The sequence below is a fragment of the Hemitrygon akajei genome, chromosome 31 (assembly GCF_048418815.1).
Source record: "Hemitrygon akajei chromosome 31, sHemAka1.3, whole genome shotgun sequence".
NCBI classification, from domain to species: Eukaryota; Metazoa; Chordata; class Chondrichthyes; order Myliobatiformes; family Dasyatidae; genus Hemitrygon; species Hemitrygon akajei.
The window spans coordinates 19,135,880-19,152,652 of NC_133154.1; the positions used below are offsets into that span (position 1 = coordinate 19,135,880).

At 43.6% G+C, this 16,773-nt stretch overlaps 1 protein-coding gene across 1 annotated transcript in view; it reads left to right on the plus strand.

Moving 5' to 3' along the window:
- LOC140719399 (matrix metalloproteinase-25-like) overlaps positions 1-16,773 on the plus strand; it is a 67,076-nt gene that overhangs the window by 25,127 nt on the left and 25,176 nt on the right. Inside the window, exon 5 of the mRNA XM_073034026.1 lies at positions 3,613-3,789. Within this exon, the coding sequence (XP_072890127.1) occupies positions 3,613-3,789 (177 nt within the window). The remainder of the gene's footprint in view (positions 1-3,612; positions 3,790-16,773) is intronic.

Sequence of the window (16,773 nt, forward strand, 5' to 3'; positions counted from 1 at the left end):
ACAACTCTGTCATGGGAAAAGGTTTCTGTCGACGCACTCTGCGCCACTCATAATTGTGTTCACCTCTATCAGGCTCCTCTGCTCCAATGAAAACTAAGTCAGTCCACCCAGCCTTTCCTCAGAATGGAAACACTCCATCCCAGATCCCAGTCTACATCCTGGTGTCTCTCCTCGGCACCTTCTCCAGCGTACTCACTCCCTTCCGGTGATGACCAGAACTGGACACCGTGTCCCGGTGTTTTCCAAAGTTGCACCACAGTCTCTCTACTTTAACGTTCTCCGCCTGGATAGTGAAGGCACGGCCTTCCTTGTTATCGTATCTACCTGTGCTTTCACTATCAGAGGTCCCTCTGCTCCTCAGTAATTCCACATTCATTGGATATCTCCTTCCCTTTTAGAACGCCCAGAATGTATAATCTCTTCCTGACCTGGATTAAGTTCCCCCTGCCCAACATACACGGTGATCAATTCCGATAATAATTTCCACCTGTCCCCACCACTAAAGATCATGTCATCAGCAGACCTACTAACGGTGGCTCCGACATCCATATCTAACTGGTTAATGTGTATGACAAGCAGGAAGAGTCTCTGAGTTACAGCACTGATCCTGGGTATAAAAGCAACACTCTGCCATTACTCTCTCTCCACTAGTATCCAGCTAACTTTGAGTCCACTTTAACTAATTACCTTGGATCTAACCTTTTTAGACCAGCCATGCAGATTCATATATAGAGTTATATAACACAGGAACAGGTTTGTGCTAACCAAGTTGCTACCTAGGCTAATTCCATTTGCCTGTGTTTGGCCCAAATCTTGCTAAATCTTTCCTATACATTTCCCATTCCCATAACCTTCCCATACATCTCGATACACATTTGCCTGCGTTTGGCCTAAATTCTGCTAAACCTTTCCAATCCGTGCAACTGTCCAAATCAACATTCCCTCTAATTTTTTTTTTATACAGCTGTACAGACCAACCATTGCTCTGGTTCCCTTCCAGTTCAGGTGCAACCTGGCCCTCTGGGCCCTGCCTCAGGAGCGATCCCAATGATTCAAGAACCTGAACTGTTCCCTCCTACCCCAGCACCTCAGAGACACATATGTCGACCTCCCACCTCTCCCAGATCCTCAGGGACACATTCATTGACCTCTCTCCTCCTGCAGCTCCCCAGAGACATGTTCACCTTTCCTAGTCTATTCATACCCTCACGACCAAGTGGTACCAGGAGCCATCGTTATGTGCCATGTCATATGACGTGGGCGGTCGTGGTTTCGACCGTGATTATCCTCGGCAAATTTTTCCACAGAAGTGGTTTGCCATCGCCTTCTTCTGGGCAGGCATCAGGAGAAAACCAGAGGTTACATCCTGCTTTTAAACCTCCTGCCTAATTCCCCTACTTCCACTCTGCAGGACCATTATTTCCTCTGCCGGTGTCATTGACAGCAATTAGTATAAAAGTGTTCAGCTGGATCAGCATCAGCTGGGCTGAGCTGAGTATTATGCAGTATTTTGTTACTACTTGGAAAAATTTGATCAAATTGATCAGTATGGGACTCCCAGTGGAAAAGTAAAAGCCATTCTGACTTTCTTTGACCTAACCCTTACCTTCCCAAGCGTTGAACAGTCCTGACCCTCTGAACCTTTTCCTCTGATTGAGGGCAGAGGATTAAGGAGAGAGGAAACATCTTTAGTAGGAAGCTGGTGGTGCTTATATGGAATGAGGTGTCAGATGAAGCCTGGACAGGCATGGATGAGCTTGCTTTGGTGATGTATGACTCCATGACTTCCCTACCACTGATCTACCTGGGTATCTGCTGAGGAAGTCCGTGAGGCTGGGTTGGAGAGTTGGCAAGGGTTGTGGACAAAAGTCAGCACTTGGCTGGAGTTTTGGACAGGACCATGCTGTGTACTTCCGTCAGGTGTCTTAAACCAGTTGCCGGCCTCCACGACGTCTACCTGGCTTTTGCCACCAAGATCCAGAGGAGGTTTGTTGATTTCCCTGCAGCAGGAGGTTGCGATTTTCCTGGAATGTGACAGGTCCGTCTGTGTCCGTCACTAAGCTGTGACTCACTCTCTTACAGATACCTGTGACGTAAATCTCCCCCACCCCCGGGGCGTGCCCTCGGGAGATTTCTTTTCTCTCTGGCGGGGGAGCTGCCTTCAAAGTGACAGGCGACTCCCACAGCAAGCATTGGCCGTGCGAGGGCACGGTCGCCTCCTGTGATGCTGCCCCCAGCCGGTGGAGGGGATGGCTCTGACTTGTGGGAAGGATGTGAATGGTGAGGGTGTCCACTTTGGGAAGCCCACCTGTAATGTGGGTATAAGGGTATGAAGTCAACCAGCTGTACTAACTGCCCCTTGGTCAGCCCGTTCTCCAGCTTGCCCTGCTCGGGACCTAAGCTTGCTCGGGAATTCCACAGCGTACAGGAAATGGCTTCCTGCGTGAGTCCGGACATGTGATGATTCTGTTCAGGTACCTGGTGAGGAAGGGGGCCATGATGGGAGACCTCCCACTTTCTGAGTTAGCTACGGACATTCTGTCCGCTGTAGTTTCGTGAGCCTAGGCGGACCCACCTACCAAAGCCGATGAGAAGCTGTCTCTGCTCTTTGAGCCCTTGAAGAGGCCGCTTCTCGGGATTTGACTGGCATTTGGTCTCAGTGAAAAGGAAGGGCGGATCTGATGGGGAGTTTCCTGGTCTGTCTACTCGGGCTCAGCCAGGACGGCCATTCCCAGTTCTGGGCAGTGGGTCACTTCTGGGATGAGTGGGAGTTGGGAGGATCCATCCAGGTCTCCCTGGACAGGGGTTGTGTTACATTCACTGTGGGGTGTGGAACTACCAGGACTGGTAGCCATCGTGGCATATGGGATGTACAGTGGGCAGGGAGGACAATACCTTAATTTAACATTTGGAGTCAATGAGTCATACAGCACAGACACAGGCCTTTCGGCCCAACTCTTCAATACTGGCCATTCTTCCCATCTAGGCCTGCAGTTCACTCTAAACCTTTCCTATCCATTTACCTGTCCAAGTGTCTTTTACAGGTTGATGATATACCTGGGTAAATAAGTTTCGCCCAGGTCCATTTTAAATTTTTCGCCACTCACCTTAAACTTAGGACCTTTAGATTTTTGTTTCTCTCCCCCTGGGAGAATGTCTGTGCGCATTCACCCTATCTGTGCCCCTCGCGATTGTATACACATCAATAAGTTTGCCCCTCCATCTCTGACATTCACAACCTCTCCTCGTAACTCGGGCAGCATTCCCATAAATCTTCATCGCACGCTTTCCAGCTGTTCTGTAAGACGGCGGCCAAAACTGTGCACACGGTGCAGCCTCGCCAACAACCGTACAGGTGGTGATCCCAGTTTGTGTTGCTCAATTCCCTGACGGATGAAGGACAGGGTCCCGAACCTCTCCTCAACCACCCTGTCCACCTGTGTACGATTGTCTACCTATTTGATTTCTTCCAACATATAACAACAGATGCTTGGTAAAGAGTAAATTCCTTGTGGGATCGTAGACCCCATGTAGAAGGTATGAAGATGGTTGCACTGATTCAGGGTGAAACCTCCAGTCTGATTTGTGTATCCCTCGGTCCTTGTAACCCAGGTAAAAGTGGTACAGACCTGTTTGCTGTTGCCATCCACGAGTTTGGACACGCAATTGGCCTCGGCCACTCCTCTGCTGGACAATCGATAATGCAGCCTTACTACCAGGGTCCTGCCGGAGATGTACAGAATTATCAACTACCTCAAGATGACATCTATGGGATTGAACAACTGTACGGTTAGTGTTCTCCTGCAACAGAAATAATCCTCCCTGCTTCCTAAATTTCCTTAGTTTGTCTCCAGTCTCTCCTCTCTCCATACCTTAAACAACAGTCTCTCACCTCATCTAAAATCTCTCCTCGCTATCTCTCGTCACTCAGTTTCTCTGTCTCCATATGCAGTGTTGCTTCCCGATATCTCAGTGAGTCCGTCGTGCATCTCTCTCCTGCCATTTCACCATTCCTTGTGGAAAAAATGTCCCACGAATCTTCTTTCAACTTTCCTCCTCTCACCTTAAATTCATGGCCTCTAGTGTTAGACATTCAAACCTGGGGAAAAGATATCCATTTTCTATCTTGCCTACTATGTACCTCTAAACTTCTGACAGGCCTCACTGATAGAGCGTGTCGTGGTTTCTCGTGCCTCACAAATGACCAAGAGACGCAGAAGATTCTTCAAGAAAGGTTAAACTTTAATTTGCAAATCAAAGCTGAGACAGTCATTGAGCTAGTCGCTGATTGCCCACCGATCCTCGGACACAGCATTCTTTATAGCAATCTCCTGGTCCAGTTGCATTAGCATATGTAATTGGTCTATAGTTGTGTATCACACGTACCACACGTACATCTTGCCACCATTGTTTCTACCAATTGACTTAATCATGTTCTAATCTGCATCTCTTAGCTACCTCTCATTAACATACCATTGTCTTCTAAATTTTTAGGATTTCATTCTCCTACTAAATTGGGTACATGCATAGCAAATAGTAGTCTTAGGATTTATACTTTTATACTCCAATATATCCCCCCTTTGAGACCCAGAGAAAAGACTAAGAGTCTGCGCACAAAAGCCCCAATAAACTCAAGCACTTATTCCCAAATCTCGGGTTAATCTATAATTTTCTGCGCCAAGACCTCAAAGTATTCTCTCCCTGTTACCCTGGGCCGCTGAGCCAAAAACCTGTCCCTCTGTATCTGAGACAGGGAAAAAGACTCATCAGCCCTTACAATCTACTCCCACACTGTCGTTTTGCTCTTGTTCATCCTGCAGATGTTGTAGGCTGTAACGATACATTTTCGGTGTTTCTTTCTCCACTAAGCTTGCTTCAGTAATTGCCATGAGCATTGGAAATTGTTTGGTTGCAGCACGCACTACGAGATTTGAGACAAGGAAGAAAACAGCACAGCACAAACGCACAGCTCAACAATATAATACTGACAGTTATTGCTATTTTAGTCAGCCATGCTCCCCATCCTCTGAGTCTACTTTCTAACCAATCAAAGAACTGATGTCCGAACCCTGCATTCTGTTTGACCTCCGTCCGCAGATTCTTTAACTTATTCATTGCTCTGGTGAAAGACCCTTCTGGGCTAGTATTGTTCGGTATGAAAGTGCAGCAGTTCTCCAAAATTTACACACACACCCCCTTTTTCTGCCAAAAGCCAATCGGTTACCTGTCTGTTTTGCCACACCACCCTGCTAGTTGCATCCAGCTGTTGCCCTAAGGCCTCCAGTGCATCATCGGTGTAGTTGATGAATCTCTGTTGATTGTAGTATATATAGTTTATCCATTCAACATTTTTGCTTACCCCTATCACAGGTATGATAGCTTCCCAGTGAGCATCTCATGCGGTGTCAGGCATGTCATTCGATTAGTTTGCATGCGGTAACTCATCAATGCTAACGGTAAAGCATCGACCCAATTAAGTTTAGTATCTGCACAAATTTTGTTTAGTTTGGCTTTCAGGGTTCCATTAATTCTCTCTACCATGCCCTGTGACTGAGGGTGGTATACACATCCAAATCTTTGCTTTATCCTCAGCGCCTGTAGTACCAGTTTGACCACTTTCTAAATAAAAGCTGAACCATTATCTGAGCTAACTTCTGTAGGTATTCCAAACCTTGGGATCACTTCATTTGTCAGGAATTTTACCACTGTCTTTGCCCCTTGATCTCTTGAAGGTACCGCCTCCACCCATCTGCTAAATCGATCAATTACTACCAGCATGTATCTTTTCCCTCTCACTGTCTTTATCATGTCTACGTAATCAATCACTAGATGTTTAAATGGTCCTTCAGGTACAGGAATGTGACCTATTGGGGTTGTAATTCCCTTCCGAACATTATTTTGTGCGCATACCTCGCACTGTGACAAGACAAAGTCCACTGAAGCCTGTAAATAAGGTGACCAAAAACCATCCTTCTTTATTTTCTTTATCACTTCCCCCCTTGCACAATGGTCCATCCCATGCGCTTCTGAAATCAGAAACGTCAGTAGAGGGGTGGGCGCTACCAACAAACCGTCTTCCGTGCTCCACGAGCCTTCCGGGTTCTGCTTGGCCCCCTTTCGTCTCCACATTGTCTGTTCTGCCAAAGTTGCCTTACCTTGTATTTCAATTAGGTCCTCTACCCCAGGTTCTGGAGTTAGGCTTATCTGGGGGGCAATGACAGCTGATGTACACCCAGACGCTTTTCTGGCTGCCTCGTCTGCAGCTTGATTTCCCTTTGTTATTATTACATCATTTCCCTTTTTATGTGCCTGGCATTTTACTATAGCCAATGCTTTAGGTTTCATTATGGCTTTTATTAAGTCTAGAATTTGCTGACAATGTTGTATGGGATCTCCATTACTTTTTTAAAAACCTCTCTGCTTCCACACTGCCCTGAACAAATGGCATACTCCATGAGCATATGCCGAATCAGTATAGATATCTACTTTCTCACCTTCCATCATTTCACATGCAGCTGTCAGGGCTTTGAGTTCCGTTAGTTGGGCGGAACACGGTTGGGGACATGGCTCCATCCTAATAATCTTATAGCTCGACTGATCCTGCTGCACTACTGAGAACCCTGTGTGATTTCCATCATAATCCCTATAACAAGAGCCATCTACGAACAGAACCTTTTTATCTGTATTCTCTAGTGGTTCTGACCCTAAATCTGCTCTCAATTTGGCAAATGCCATCGTCTTCCCTACACAATCATGGGGTTCTCCTTCATAGTCTAAAGGGACAAAATCGGCTATATTACTGGTAGTGCATCTCTGTATAGTTATGTCAGGAAATTTCACTAGCATCTGATACGCTGCTATCCTGGCTGGCGTCAGCACAAATTTCCCTCTTTCCAGCAATTCTGCTACTTTGTGGTGTGTGTACAGAGTTACGGGATAGCCCAGGGTTACAGATGATGCCTTTTCATATGCATAGTACAGCGCCGTCAATCCCTGATAACAGGGTGGGTACCCCTGAGCCACCTCATCTAGTCTCGTACTGTAGTATGCTATCGGCTGCTTTGCTTTTCCTGTGCCTGTCTCCTGTGTTAGAACCACTGTGACATAACCCTCCTGTCGGTTGGATACATACAAATGAAAAACCTTCTCGTAGTCAGGCAAAGCTAATGCTGGTGCTGACTGCAATTCCTGCTTAATAGTATTGAAAGCTATCTCCGCCTCTCCATTCCACTGTAAGCCGTTCTTCAAATTTGTATGTCCTGCTTCTTTCATTATCTTTCTCAAAGGTGCCACAATCTCAGCATATTCTCCTATCCAATCTGAGCTGTACCCTGCCATTCCTAAAAACGTCATCATCTGCCCTACAGTCTGGGGTTTGGGGGCCTTAGTTATTGCCTCAATCTGATCTGGTGCTATCGCCTTCACTCCCTTGGATATTACCCTGCCTAAGTATTCCACTTGCTGCGTGCAAAATTGCAGTTTCTTTTTGGATACTTTATGTCCTCCGCGCGCTAGTTTCTCTAACAGAGTTATAGTGTCCTGCTCACACTGTTCCTTACTGTGGGAGCAAATCAACAGGTCATCCACATACTGTAACAATGTACTTTTCAATGGTATGCCCTCTAGGTCTGCCTTCAATACCTGATTAAAAACGTGTGGTGAATGTTTAAATCCTTGCGGCATTCTGGTATAGGTATACTGAGCACCTCTGTAAGTAAATGCAAACAAATACTGACACTGATCGGCTAGAGGAATGCTGAAGAAAGCCAAACACAAATCAATCACTGAAAAGTAACTTGCTTCTGGTGGAACATTAGTCAAAAGCTTGTGTGGGTTGGGGACTACCGCTGGCCAGTCCTCTACCACATCATTTACCACTCGCAAATCATGCACCAATCTCCACTTAGATTTATCTGCTTTTAAGACCGGCAGCAACTGGGTATTGCATAGACTGTTTGTTCTTTTAAGCACTCCTATTTCAAGCAACCCCTGCACTGTTGATGCTATTCCCTCTTCTGCTTCTGGTCTTAGAGGGTATTGTGGTCTCCTGGGTGGAATTGCTCCCCTTTTCAGCCTTATTTCCACCGGACTAGCTGTTTTTATTTTCCCTATGTCCGTGTCATGCTGTGACCACAGAATAGACGGCAACTCATCTAACCTTTTCTCTTTCTGCTGGCCTCTTTCCTTTCCCAGCACGGGCATGTGTGGTTGGGGAGTTATTTCGACCTCTCTCACTGTCCCTACCATATCTACACTTACCATTTTTTTTAAAAAGTAAGCTTAGTGTCCTCCCCAAGCCCCACAACACAAGAAAAAAACAACAACAACTCCAGACCAACCACCACACAGTATAAAGAGTATAAGTCAGGACAGTCAAACTCCCAGACTGTGAATACACTTAGCAACAGAGGATAATACTGCCTACTACCAGAAGAAAAAGGGAGCTGAAAGCAAGGGACCGAAAAGAAGAAAAAAAAAGAAAAAAAAACCCTAGTCAAGAGGAAGGTTATGAAAGTACTCGATAAAAGGTCCCCAGACCTTATGGAACTTTAGATCCGAATTAAGAACTGAATAATGAATTTTTTCGAGGTCCAAGCAGGCCATAATGTCGTTAAGCCATTGCGCATGAGTGGGCGGGGCAACATCTCTCCATCTAAGGAGGATCAAGCGTCTAGCCAGGAGAGAGGCAAAGGATAGTATTCGGCATTTGGTCGGACCCAGACATAAATCTGTCTCGCCCCAAAAACCGAACAGAGCAATTAAGGGGTTTGGTTCTAGGTGCTGATTCAGAATACACGATAACGTTGTGAAGACATCTTTCCAGAATTTCTCCAAGCTAGGACAGAACCAGTACATATGGATGAGAGAGGCCACGCCCCTCTTGCATTTATCACAGAGCGGACTAATGCCAGGGTAGAATCGAAATAGTTTAGATTTAGACATATGGGCTCTATGAACAATCTTAAACTGTAAAAGGCAATGGCGAGCACAAAGAGAGGTTGAGTTAACCGATTTGAGAACTGAGTCCCAGCTCTCCTCGGATAAGGAGATATTTAAATCCTGCTCCCAGGCCATTTTAATTTTATCCACAGGGGCCCGTCGTAAGGCTGCTAGTTTATCTCGGATAATTGATATTAAACCTTTACCTAGTGGATTAATGGAAAGAAATAGGTCCATAGCATTTTTCGCAGGCATTTCAGGAAAGTTAGGAATTAAAGGAGCAATAAAGTGTCGGATTTGGAGATATCTGAAAAAATGAGCGTTAGGCAGGTTGAACTTAACAGAGAGCTGCTGAAAAGAAGCGAAGCGATTATCAATGAAAAGATCTTCAAAATGTCTAATGCCCTTCCTATACCAAACATGGAATGCTGAATCGTACGTAGTAAGTAAAAAAAGGTGATTATGTGCGACAGGGCTGGAAACGGAAAACTCCTGGAAACCATAGCATTTCCTGAACTGAGCCCATATACGCAAAGTGTGTCTAACAAGAGGATTGGCTATTGATCTGGGCAGACTACTAGGGAGTGCAGAGCCAAGAAGTGCAGAGATAGATAATTCTTTAGTGGAGCTCAACTCCATTGCCACCCAGTTAGGGCACTCGGGTTGGCCGTGGAAGAAAGACCAGAAGGCAGCGCAACGTATATTAGCTGCCCAATAATATAAGCGAAAGTTAGGTAAAGCCATGCCACCCTCTTTTTTAGATTTTTGGAGGTGGATTTTATTAATTCTAGAGCGCTTATTCTGCCACAGATATGACAAAATAATAGAGTCTAAGGAATCAAAAAAAGATTTAGGAATAAAAATTGGGATAGATTGAAATAAGTATAAAAATTTGGGGAGAACATACATTTTAACAACATTAATACGACCTACCAAAGACATAGGTAGAGGTGACCATTGTACCAGACTCTGTTTTATAGCATATGAAAGATTGGCAAAGTTTTCACGAAAGAGATCTTTAAACTTCCTTGTGACTGTAATTCCAAGATAAGTAAATTGGTTATGGACTACTTTAAAAGGGAGATCACGAAATGTTAGTTCTTGTGCTTCTTTATTAATTGGGAAAAGTTCACTCTTATGTAAATTAAGTTTATAGCCAGAGATCTGGCTAAACTGGTCAAGAAGTGAAAACATTAGAGGTAAGGATGTAGACGGATTTGAGAGAAAGAGTAATAAGTCATCAGCATAGAGAGAAACTTTATGCTCAACACCCCCTCTCCAAATTCCGGTCAATTCAGGACAGTTTCGAAATGCTATCGCCAGAGGTTCTATAGCCAAATCAAAGAGAAAGGGACTTAAGGGGCATCCCTGACGGGTGCCACGTTTGAGATTAAATACTTGGGATTTCTGAAAATTACCATAGATTCCGTACTACAGAGCGCACCTAATTAAAAGCCGCAGGCTCTAATTTTAGAAAGAAAATCAATTTTGTACTTGTACAAGCCGCACCGGATTTTAGGCCGCAGGTGTCCCACGTTGTAATATGAGATATTTACACAGAAAGATATTACACGTGAGGATTTTTTAACTTTTAATTAAATCCGTATGGTAACATAAACAAATACATATTGCAAATGCTTTTTTTTGAACCGTGCCTGTAATACGGCTATTTTTAAATATACATACGTATCGGTAACACACAAATTACGTTGCATATACTTTTTTACTGAACAGTGCACAAACAACATTCCAATATCTCCTAACGACTGGTAAAAAAATATATATACTGCAGCCTACCAGGAAAAGTTATTGATCGCCTTTAACTTAAAAGCAGCGTTCTCGCGCGGGTCTAATGCCGCTCGCCCCCACCTTCCTGTTTATCGCAAACCGGTATTTCCCACAAGTCACGGCGAAACCGGATGTGACGTCATAGCATCCCGGGATGTAGTACAGAAAACAAATATAGTTAAAACACTTCTAACTTTAACTAGAAATTACTAACAAATGAATTACTAAGCGAAAATATTATAAACTAAATAACTGCCATAAAGGCAGCACAATGCTTTTCTTCGAGTGTTTTCCATGTTGATGAGGGTGAGTACAAATGACTGATTTACAATAATTTAATTGTGAAAGTGCGCTTGATTTATCGTACAATTTCATTGGACCTCTGTGAACTACTCATCAATTTTATTGGTCTACTGTTACGAGGCAAAATGTTTTTGGCGGCATGAAAAAAAACCATGCATTAGCCGCACCGTAGTAAAAGCCACAGTGTTCAAAGCTGTTCAAAGCGTGGGGAAAAAGTAGCGGCTTATAATCTGGCATCTACGGTAGTTAAAACAGAAGCAGTAGGACACAGGTACAGCAATTGGATCCAAGAGATGAAACTTTGGCCGAGGTCTAATTTTTCTAAGACTTCAAAAAGGTAGTTCCACTCTATACAATCAAATGCTTTCTCCGCATTGAGGGAAATGACACATTCAGGAATCCCAGTTGGAGCTGAGTATAAGATATTAAATAGACGCCGAATGTTAAAAAAAGGGAGATGGTTTTTAATAAAGCCTGTTTGGTCATCAGAGATAATGGAGGGAATAACGGTTTCTAATCTATGAGCCAAAACTTTAGCTAAGATCTTTACATCAACATTGAGCAGAGAGATCGGCCTGTACGAGGAACACTCTGTTGGGTCTTTGCTCTTTTTTAAAAGAAGAATAATAGATGCCTCATTGAAAGAGGGTGGCAATTTGCCGTAATTAAACGAGTCAGATAATACTGAAAGTAACTGAAGAGAAAGAAGTGAAGAGAATGACTTATAAAATTCTACAGGGAACCCATCAGGTCCAGGAGATTTCCCTGAGGACAGTGCAGAAATTGCAAAAGATATTTCTTCTGATGATATAGGCGCATTGAGTTTGGCTTTGAAATCAGATGAAAGTGAGGGGATATTCAGATTCTGTAAAAATTGATCAACAGAGATATTGTCATTCAGAGATTCAGAGGAATAAAGCCGAGAATAAAAATTTTTAAATGCGTCATTAATTTCTAAATGATCCGATGTAAAGTCTCCGTTCTCATTCCGGATCTTTGTAATATGTTGTTTGGCTTTGGAACGCCTCAGCTGATTGGCTAGGAATTTACCAGACTTATCCCCATGAATGTAAAAGCGACTCTTGCTTTCGAGAAGTTGGCGTTCGACAGGTTGAGTGGACAGAAGGTTAAATTTAGTTTGGAGTTCAACGCGCTTCTTGTATAATTCAGGGTTCTTAGTTTGGGCATATATTTGATCCAAATCTTTAATCTGGTTAATGAGGTCTAATCGATCTGCACGGGATCTTCTGTTGAGATTTGCTGTGTAAGAGATTATTTGACCCCTCAGATATGCTTTCATGGCATCCCAGACAATCTGGGATGGCACTTCAGGTGATGTATTAGTGTTAAAATAAAAGGTTATCTGATCCTTAATAAATTTTACAAAATCATCATCCGATAATAAAGTTGAATCAAACCGCCAGTGTTAATTCCTCTGAAGGAGACCAGGAAAGTTCAGAGAGAGGGTAATTGGGGCATGGTCAGAAATCAGTATACTCTGATAGTCACAAGAGTGGGCAAATGGAATAAGTTGGTTATCGAGTAAGAAATAGTCAATTCTAGTGAAGGTATGGTGAACATGTGAGAAAAAAGAATAATCTCTCTCCGTAGGATGGAGGAAACGCCATATATCAGAGATACCAAAATTAGAGAGAAACGATTGGATAGCTAAGGCAGATTTAGTAGGTGATCTGGTAACAGAGGACGATCGATCCAGTTTAGGATCCAACCAACAGTTGAAGTCACCACCCAATATAAGAGAGTATGAGTTTAAGTCTGGTAGTGAGGGAAAAAACCGTTCAAAAAAGTTAACATCATCAAAGTTGGGGGCATACAGGTTTGCTAGTGCAACTTTAGTGTTATATAGTTTACCAGAAACAATAATAAAACGGCCATTTGTATCAGATATTTTATTATGGAGTTCAAAAGGAATATTTGAGTTAATAAGAATGGAGACTCCCCTAGCTTTTGCGGCAAAGGATGAATGAAAATGCTGACCCGCCCACTTTGACAGAAGCCGGGAGTTATCAAAACAACGAATATGAGTTTCTTGAAGGAAAGCAATGTCAGCTTTGAGTTGTTTGATATGTGAGAATACCTTCCTCCTTTTAACAGGGTGATTCAATCCCTTTACATTCCAGCTCAGGAACTTAAGTGCACTAGCCATTATCAATTACTAATGCATAAAAGGCAGCAGGCATATAAAAAGTCAAGCAGTACAATAGCAGTCTGGGAGCAGAGATGTAAACATAGATTTGTAAAATCAAAACATATACATGTCCTGAGCAATAAAGAAAAACAATAAATACAGTGAGTGATGTTGGAACTGGAAAACCCACCCCATCCACACAACCCAAAACTAGATGGCTACCAAAACAAGTAGCTAGCTCTACCAAAAAAATTAACCCAAATACAACTTCCAGATCTGTGTCATTAACAACAGTTCCGTATAAATACTATAGCAAATAGTAACTAGTTTATGCACTAGAAAACATAACTACAGATTAGAACACCTTCTGCAGAAATATAAAACTTAATACAGAGAAAATCGGAAGAAAACCAAAACTAACCTACCTGCGAAAAATTATAGAAGAATAAAGTAAGAGAAAGGGGAAAAAAAGGTAAAAAAAAAAGGAGAGGAAGGGGAAAATTATAAATTCAAGACAAGTATTTATCAACCATTTACAGAGAGGAGAGAAAAAAATTCAGAGATTAGAAAAAAGGGGTGAAGAAAAGAAAAATAAATAAATAAATAAATATTAAAAAAAAGGAAAAATAAATCAGCAATTAAACTGTGAACCAACAAACAGGGAGGCCTTCACTAAAGACTTCGAACCTCCAAAACAAGTTAGAGTCAGTTGTAGGACTCTGTAGATAAAGTTATACAAGAATAAAAATAGATTACACACACACCAAATCCCAGGAGAGATTGTCAACAGCCCTTAGAGTTTCAATGAATAACGTCTGAGTGATTCAAGTAAAGTCTGAGTCCAGAAAAAGTAATTTTACTACGAGGAGTACTTATCCACCATTTTAGGAGGTCCGATCGGATTCCGAAGATGACTGGATAGCCGGAAGACTTGCCACAAATGCTTCAGCTTCCTTCACTGATTTGAACCACTTGTATTTTCCAGTATTAAGCTTGATTCGTAGATCAGCAGGAGTACGAAGAGAGGGTTTAAAACCACGATCAAAAAGCACTTTCATTACGCCTTTATACTCAGTGCGCATCTTTAAGGTCTGGGGTGCAAAATCTTCCACAAAGCGAATGGTTGTATCCTGGAAAGTAAAAGACCCCCTGCGACGTGCCTCTACAATCAGACTGTGTTTTACCTGGTATTGATGGAAACACAAGATTACTGGTCGCGGACGGGAGCCCAGAATTCCGGGGGGAACGTAGCCTCTGTGTGCCTGTTTGAGCTCAGGCGGGTTTGGAAGCAAATCTTTCCCGAATATCTCACAGAGAAACTTGGCGAAAAACTTCACGGTTGGTCCCTGTTCGGTGGCCTCTGGCAATCCAAGAATTCTAAGACTGCAGCGTCTGCTGCGATTTTCGAGATCCACCATTTTGGAAAGGAGTTTGTTACATTTTTCCTCTAAGCTGGAACAGAGAGTCTCCAAGTATCGAACACGACTTTCTAAATCTTCAGAAGTCGAATCGATGCGAGATAGGTGTTCGGCATGTTTGTCCACTTTATCGTTGATCCGATCCAGTTTGTCTTCCAACTGTTTGAAAGCAGTTTTAAATTCCTTTAAGATTTCGTCTCGGAGCTTTCCGAGCGCAGCCAGGGTCTCGTCTGAAAGAGCCGGAACTTCCTTTTTCCTGGATTTAGAACTCTTGCTAGACATTGTAAGTTAGATATGTTCACAGGCAAGTAAGAGATACCGAAAAAATTCCTAACTAAGGTTTAAAAAATGGAGACGTTTAGTGCAAAGATAGCGACAGTAACGGAACAAAAGTTCGGAGCAGCTAAGCAATCGCCATCTTACCAGAAGTCCACACCATTATTTTAATGCAATTGTTGTCTTCTGATATCCACACCTCTGGCGTGATTTTCCTCCACACTGTTACGGTTTCAGCACTCTTAAGTAAGGGTCCTAAGTCTTTAGACTGATATCCCTTATTTACCAACAACGTTACGTGGGGCACAGCTTCCGGTATCCTGTACCATTTTTCTAAAAAGGTGTTCCACTTAACTTGTAAAGCTGCCCCTTGCTTTCCAATTATCACAGCCTCCCCTTCCAGGTGCTGTTGGGTACATGCCTCCAGGTGCCATCTCTCCTCTAACTCCCTGTTCTGAGTCTCGTCAAAAATCACTGTATAATGTAGCTCAGATTTGGGCATTACAGCCCTGGGTAATATAGCTTGCACACCCTTTTTCCATTTTTCCCAGGTTTCCTGAATCTGATCTGCGATGTCTCCTATCCAAAAGACATTAGCCTTCTTGTCTTCTCGCACTAAGAATTGAGCCCCTGTTCTTTCCACACTCAGCCCATTTCTGGTGCATTCTAATTTTAATTCCAGTTTCAACAAGGCATCTCTGCCTAACAAATTAATCGGAGTTCCTTTAAATACTAGTGCTGGCAAAACAATTCCTTTATTTCCCATTCTCAACCGCACTGGAGCCGTGCACTGTGTCAACTATGTTTTCCCCGAGAATCCTACCGTCTTAACAAACTTTCCTGACATGGGAAGGTGAAGGGCATACTGTGGCTGTACGCAAGTGTACGTGGCTCCAGTATCTATCATCATTGGTGTCAGTTGCCCTTCTAACATAAGCTGAACAATGGGTTCCTCATCTGCCTCCCTTGTTATCATTGGGTAATGTCCCTTCCCACTCGAGTTCTCGGGGCACCCCTAATACCTCGCATAGGGGTTCACAGGTCCGCTTGGGCCGGTGGGGGCTGGTCCTTGGCTAAACTTTGGTTCCCTTCTTATCGGTTCCTGCTGGTGTGTGACAGGTCATGGTGTAAACAGACAATCTCTTCTCATGTGACCTGGCTGATTACATTCCCAGCACAATCTCTCTACCTCTCTTTCCCCCTGTTTCCTCACTGGTCCCCTCTGCCCATAGCTCCTCTGTCCCCCTCCTTGGGACTTCCAGTCTTGTCTGGGCTGTTTGAATTTAGTCTGTTCCTGATAGGGCATTTGTGGGAATGTTCCCCCAAAGACAATTATTGGCATGGGGTTTTCCAGCCCTTGTCTTACAGTATGATCGGTCCCTCCATATAGCGGTGCTTCATCCAGTTCGATGGCTGTACTCGAACCGGTGGCTGCTGGCAGCATCTTTTTGTTTTTCTCTTTTTCCTTCTTTTTGAGTTCTTCGAGCTGCATTTGTATTAACTTTCTTTGCACCTCTTCCTGCTGCTCAGCCAACCTTCGTTTGTCTTTCCGGTATTTCTCAACCGCATGGACTACGTGGTCTCTAAATTCTTGTGGGGTCATTGACGTCAGCCCAACCACTTCCTCCAGTTTGGATTTTACTTGTGGAGGCATTGCATCCAAAATGCTATGTCGGAACAGTGAGGTCATAAATAAGCTATTCTCCACCTCTTGCTCAGTCTCCAGTCTCCACCTCTTCAACTGGTTTTCTACATAGGCTGCTGGGTTTTCAGTGTCTCCCAGTGGATCCCCTTTTAAGGCTTTGGGGTCCACTTTGGGTGGATAAAGCTTTCTGAGGGCCTGCCATACCCTCTGCCTCACTCTGTCAAACCCGTCTCCATCAGTTCTCGGGTCATTTG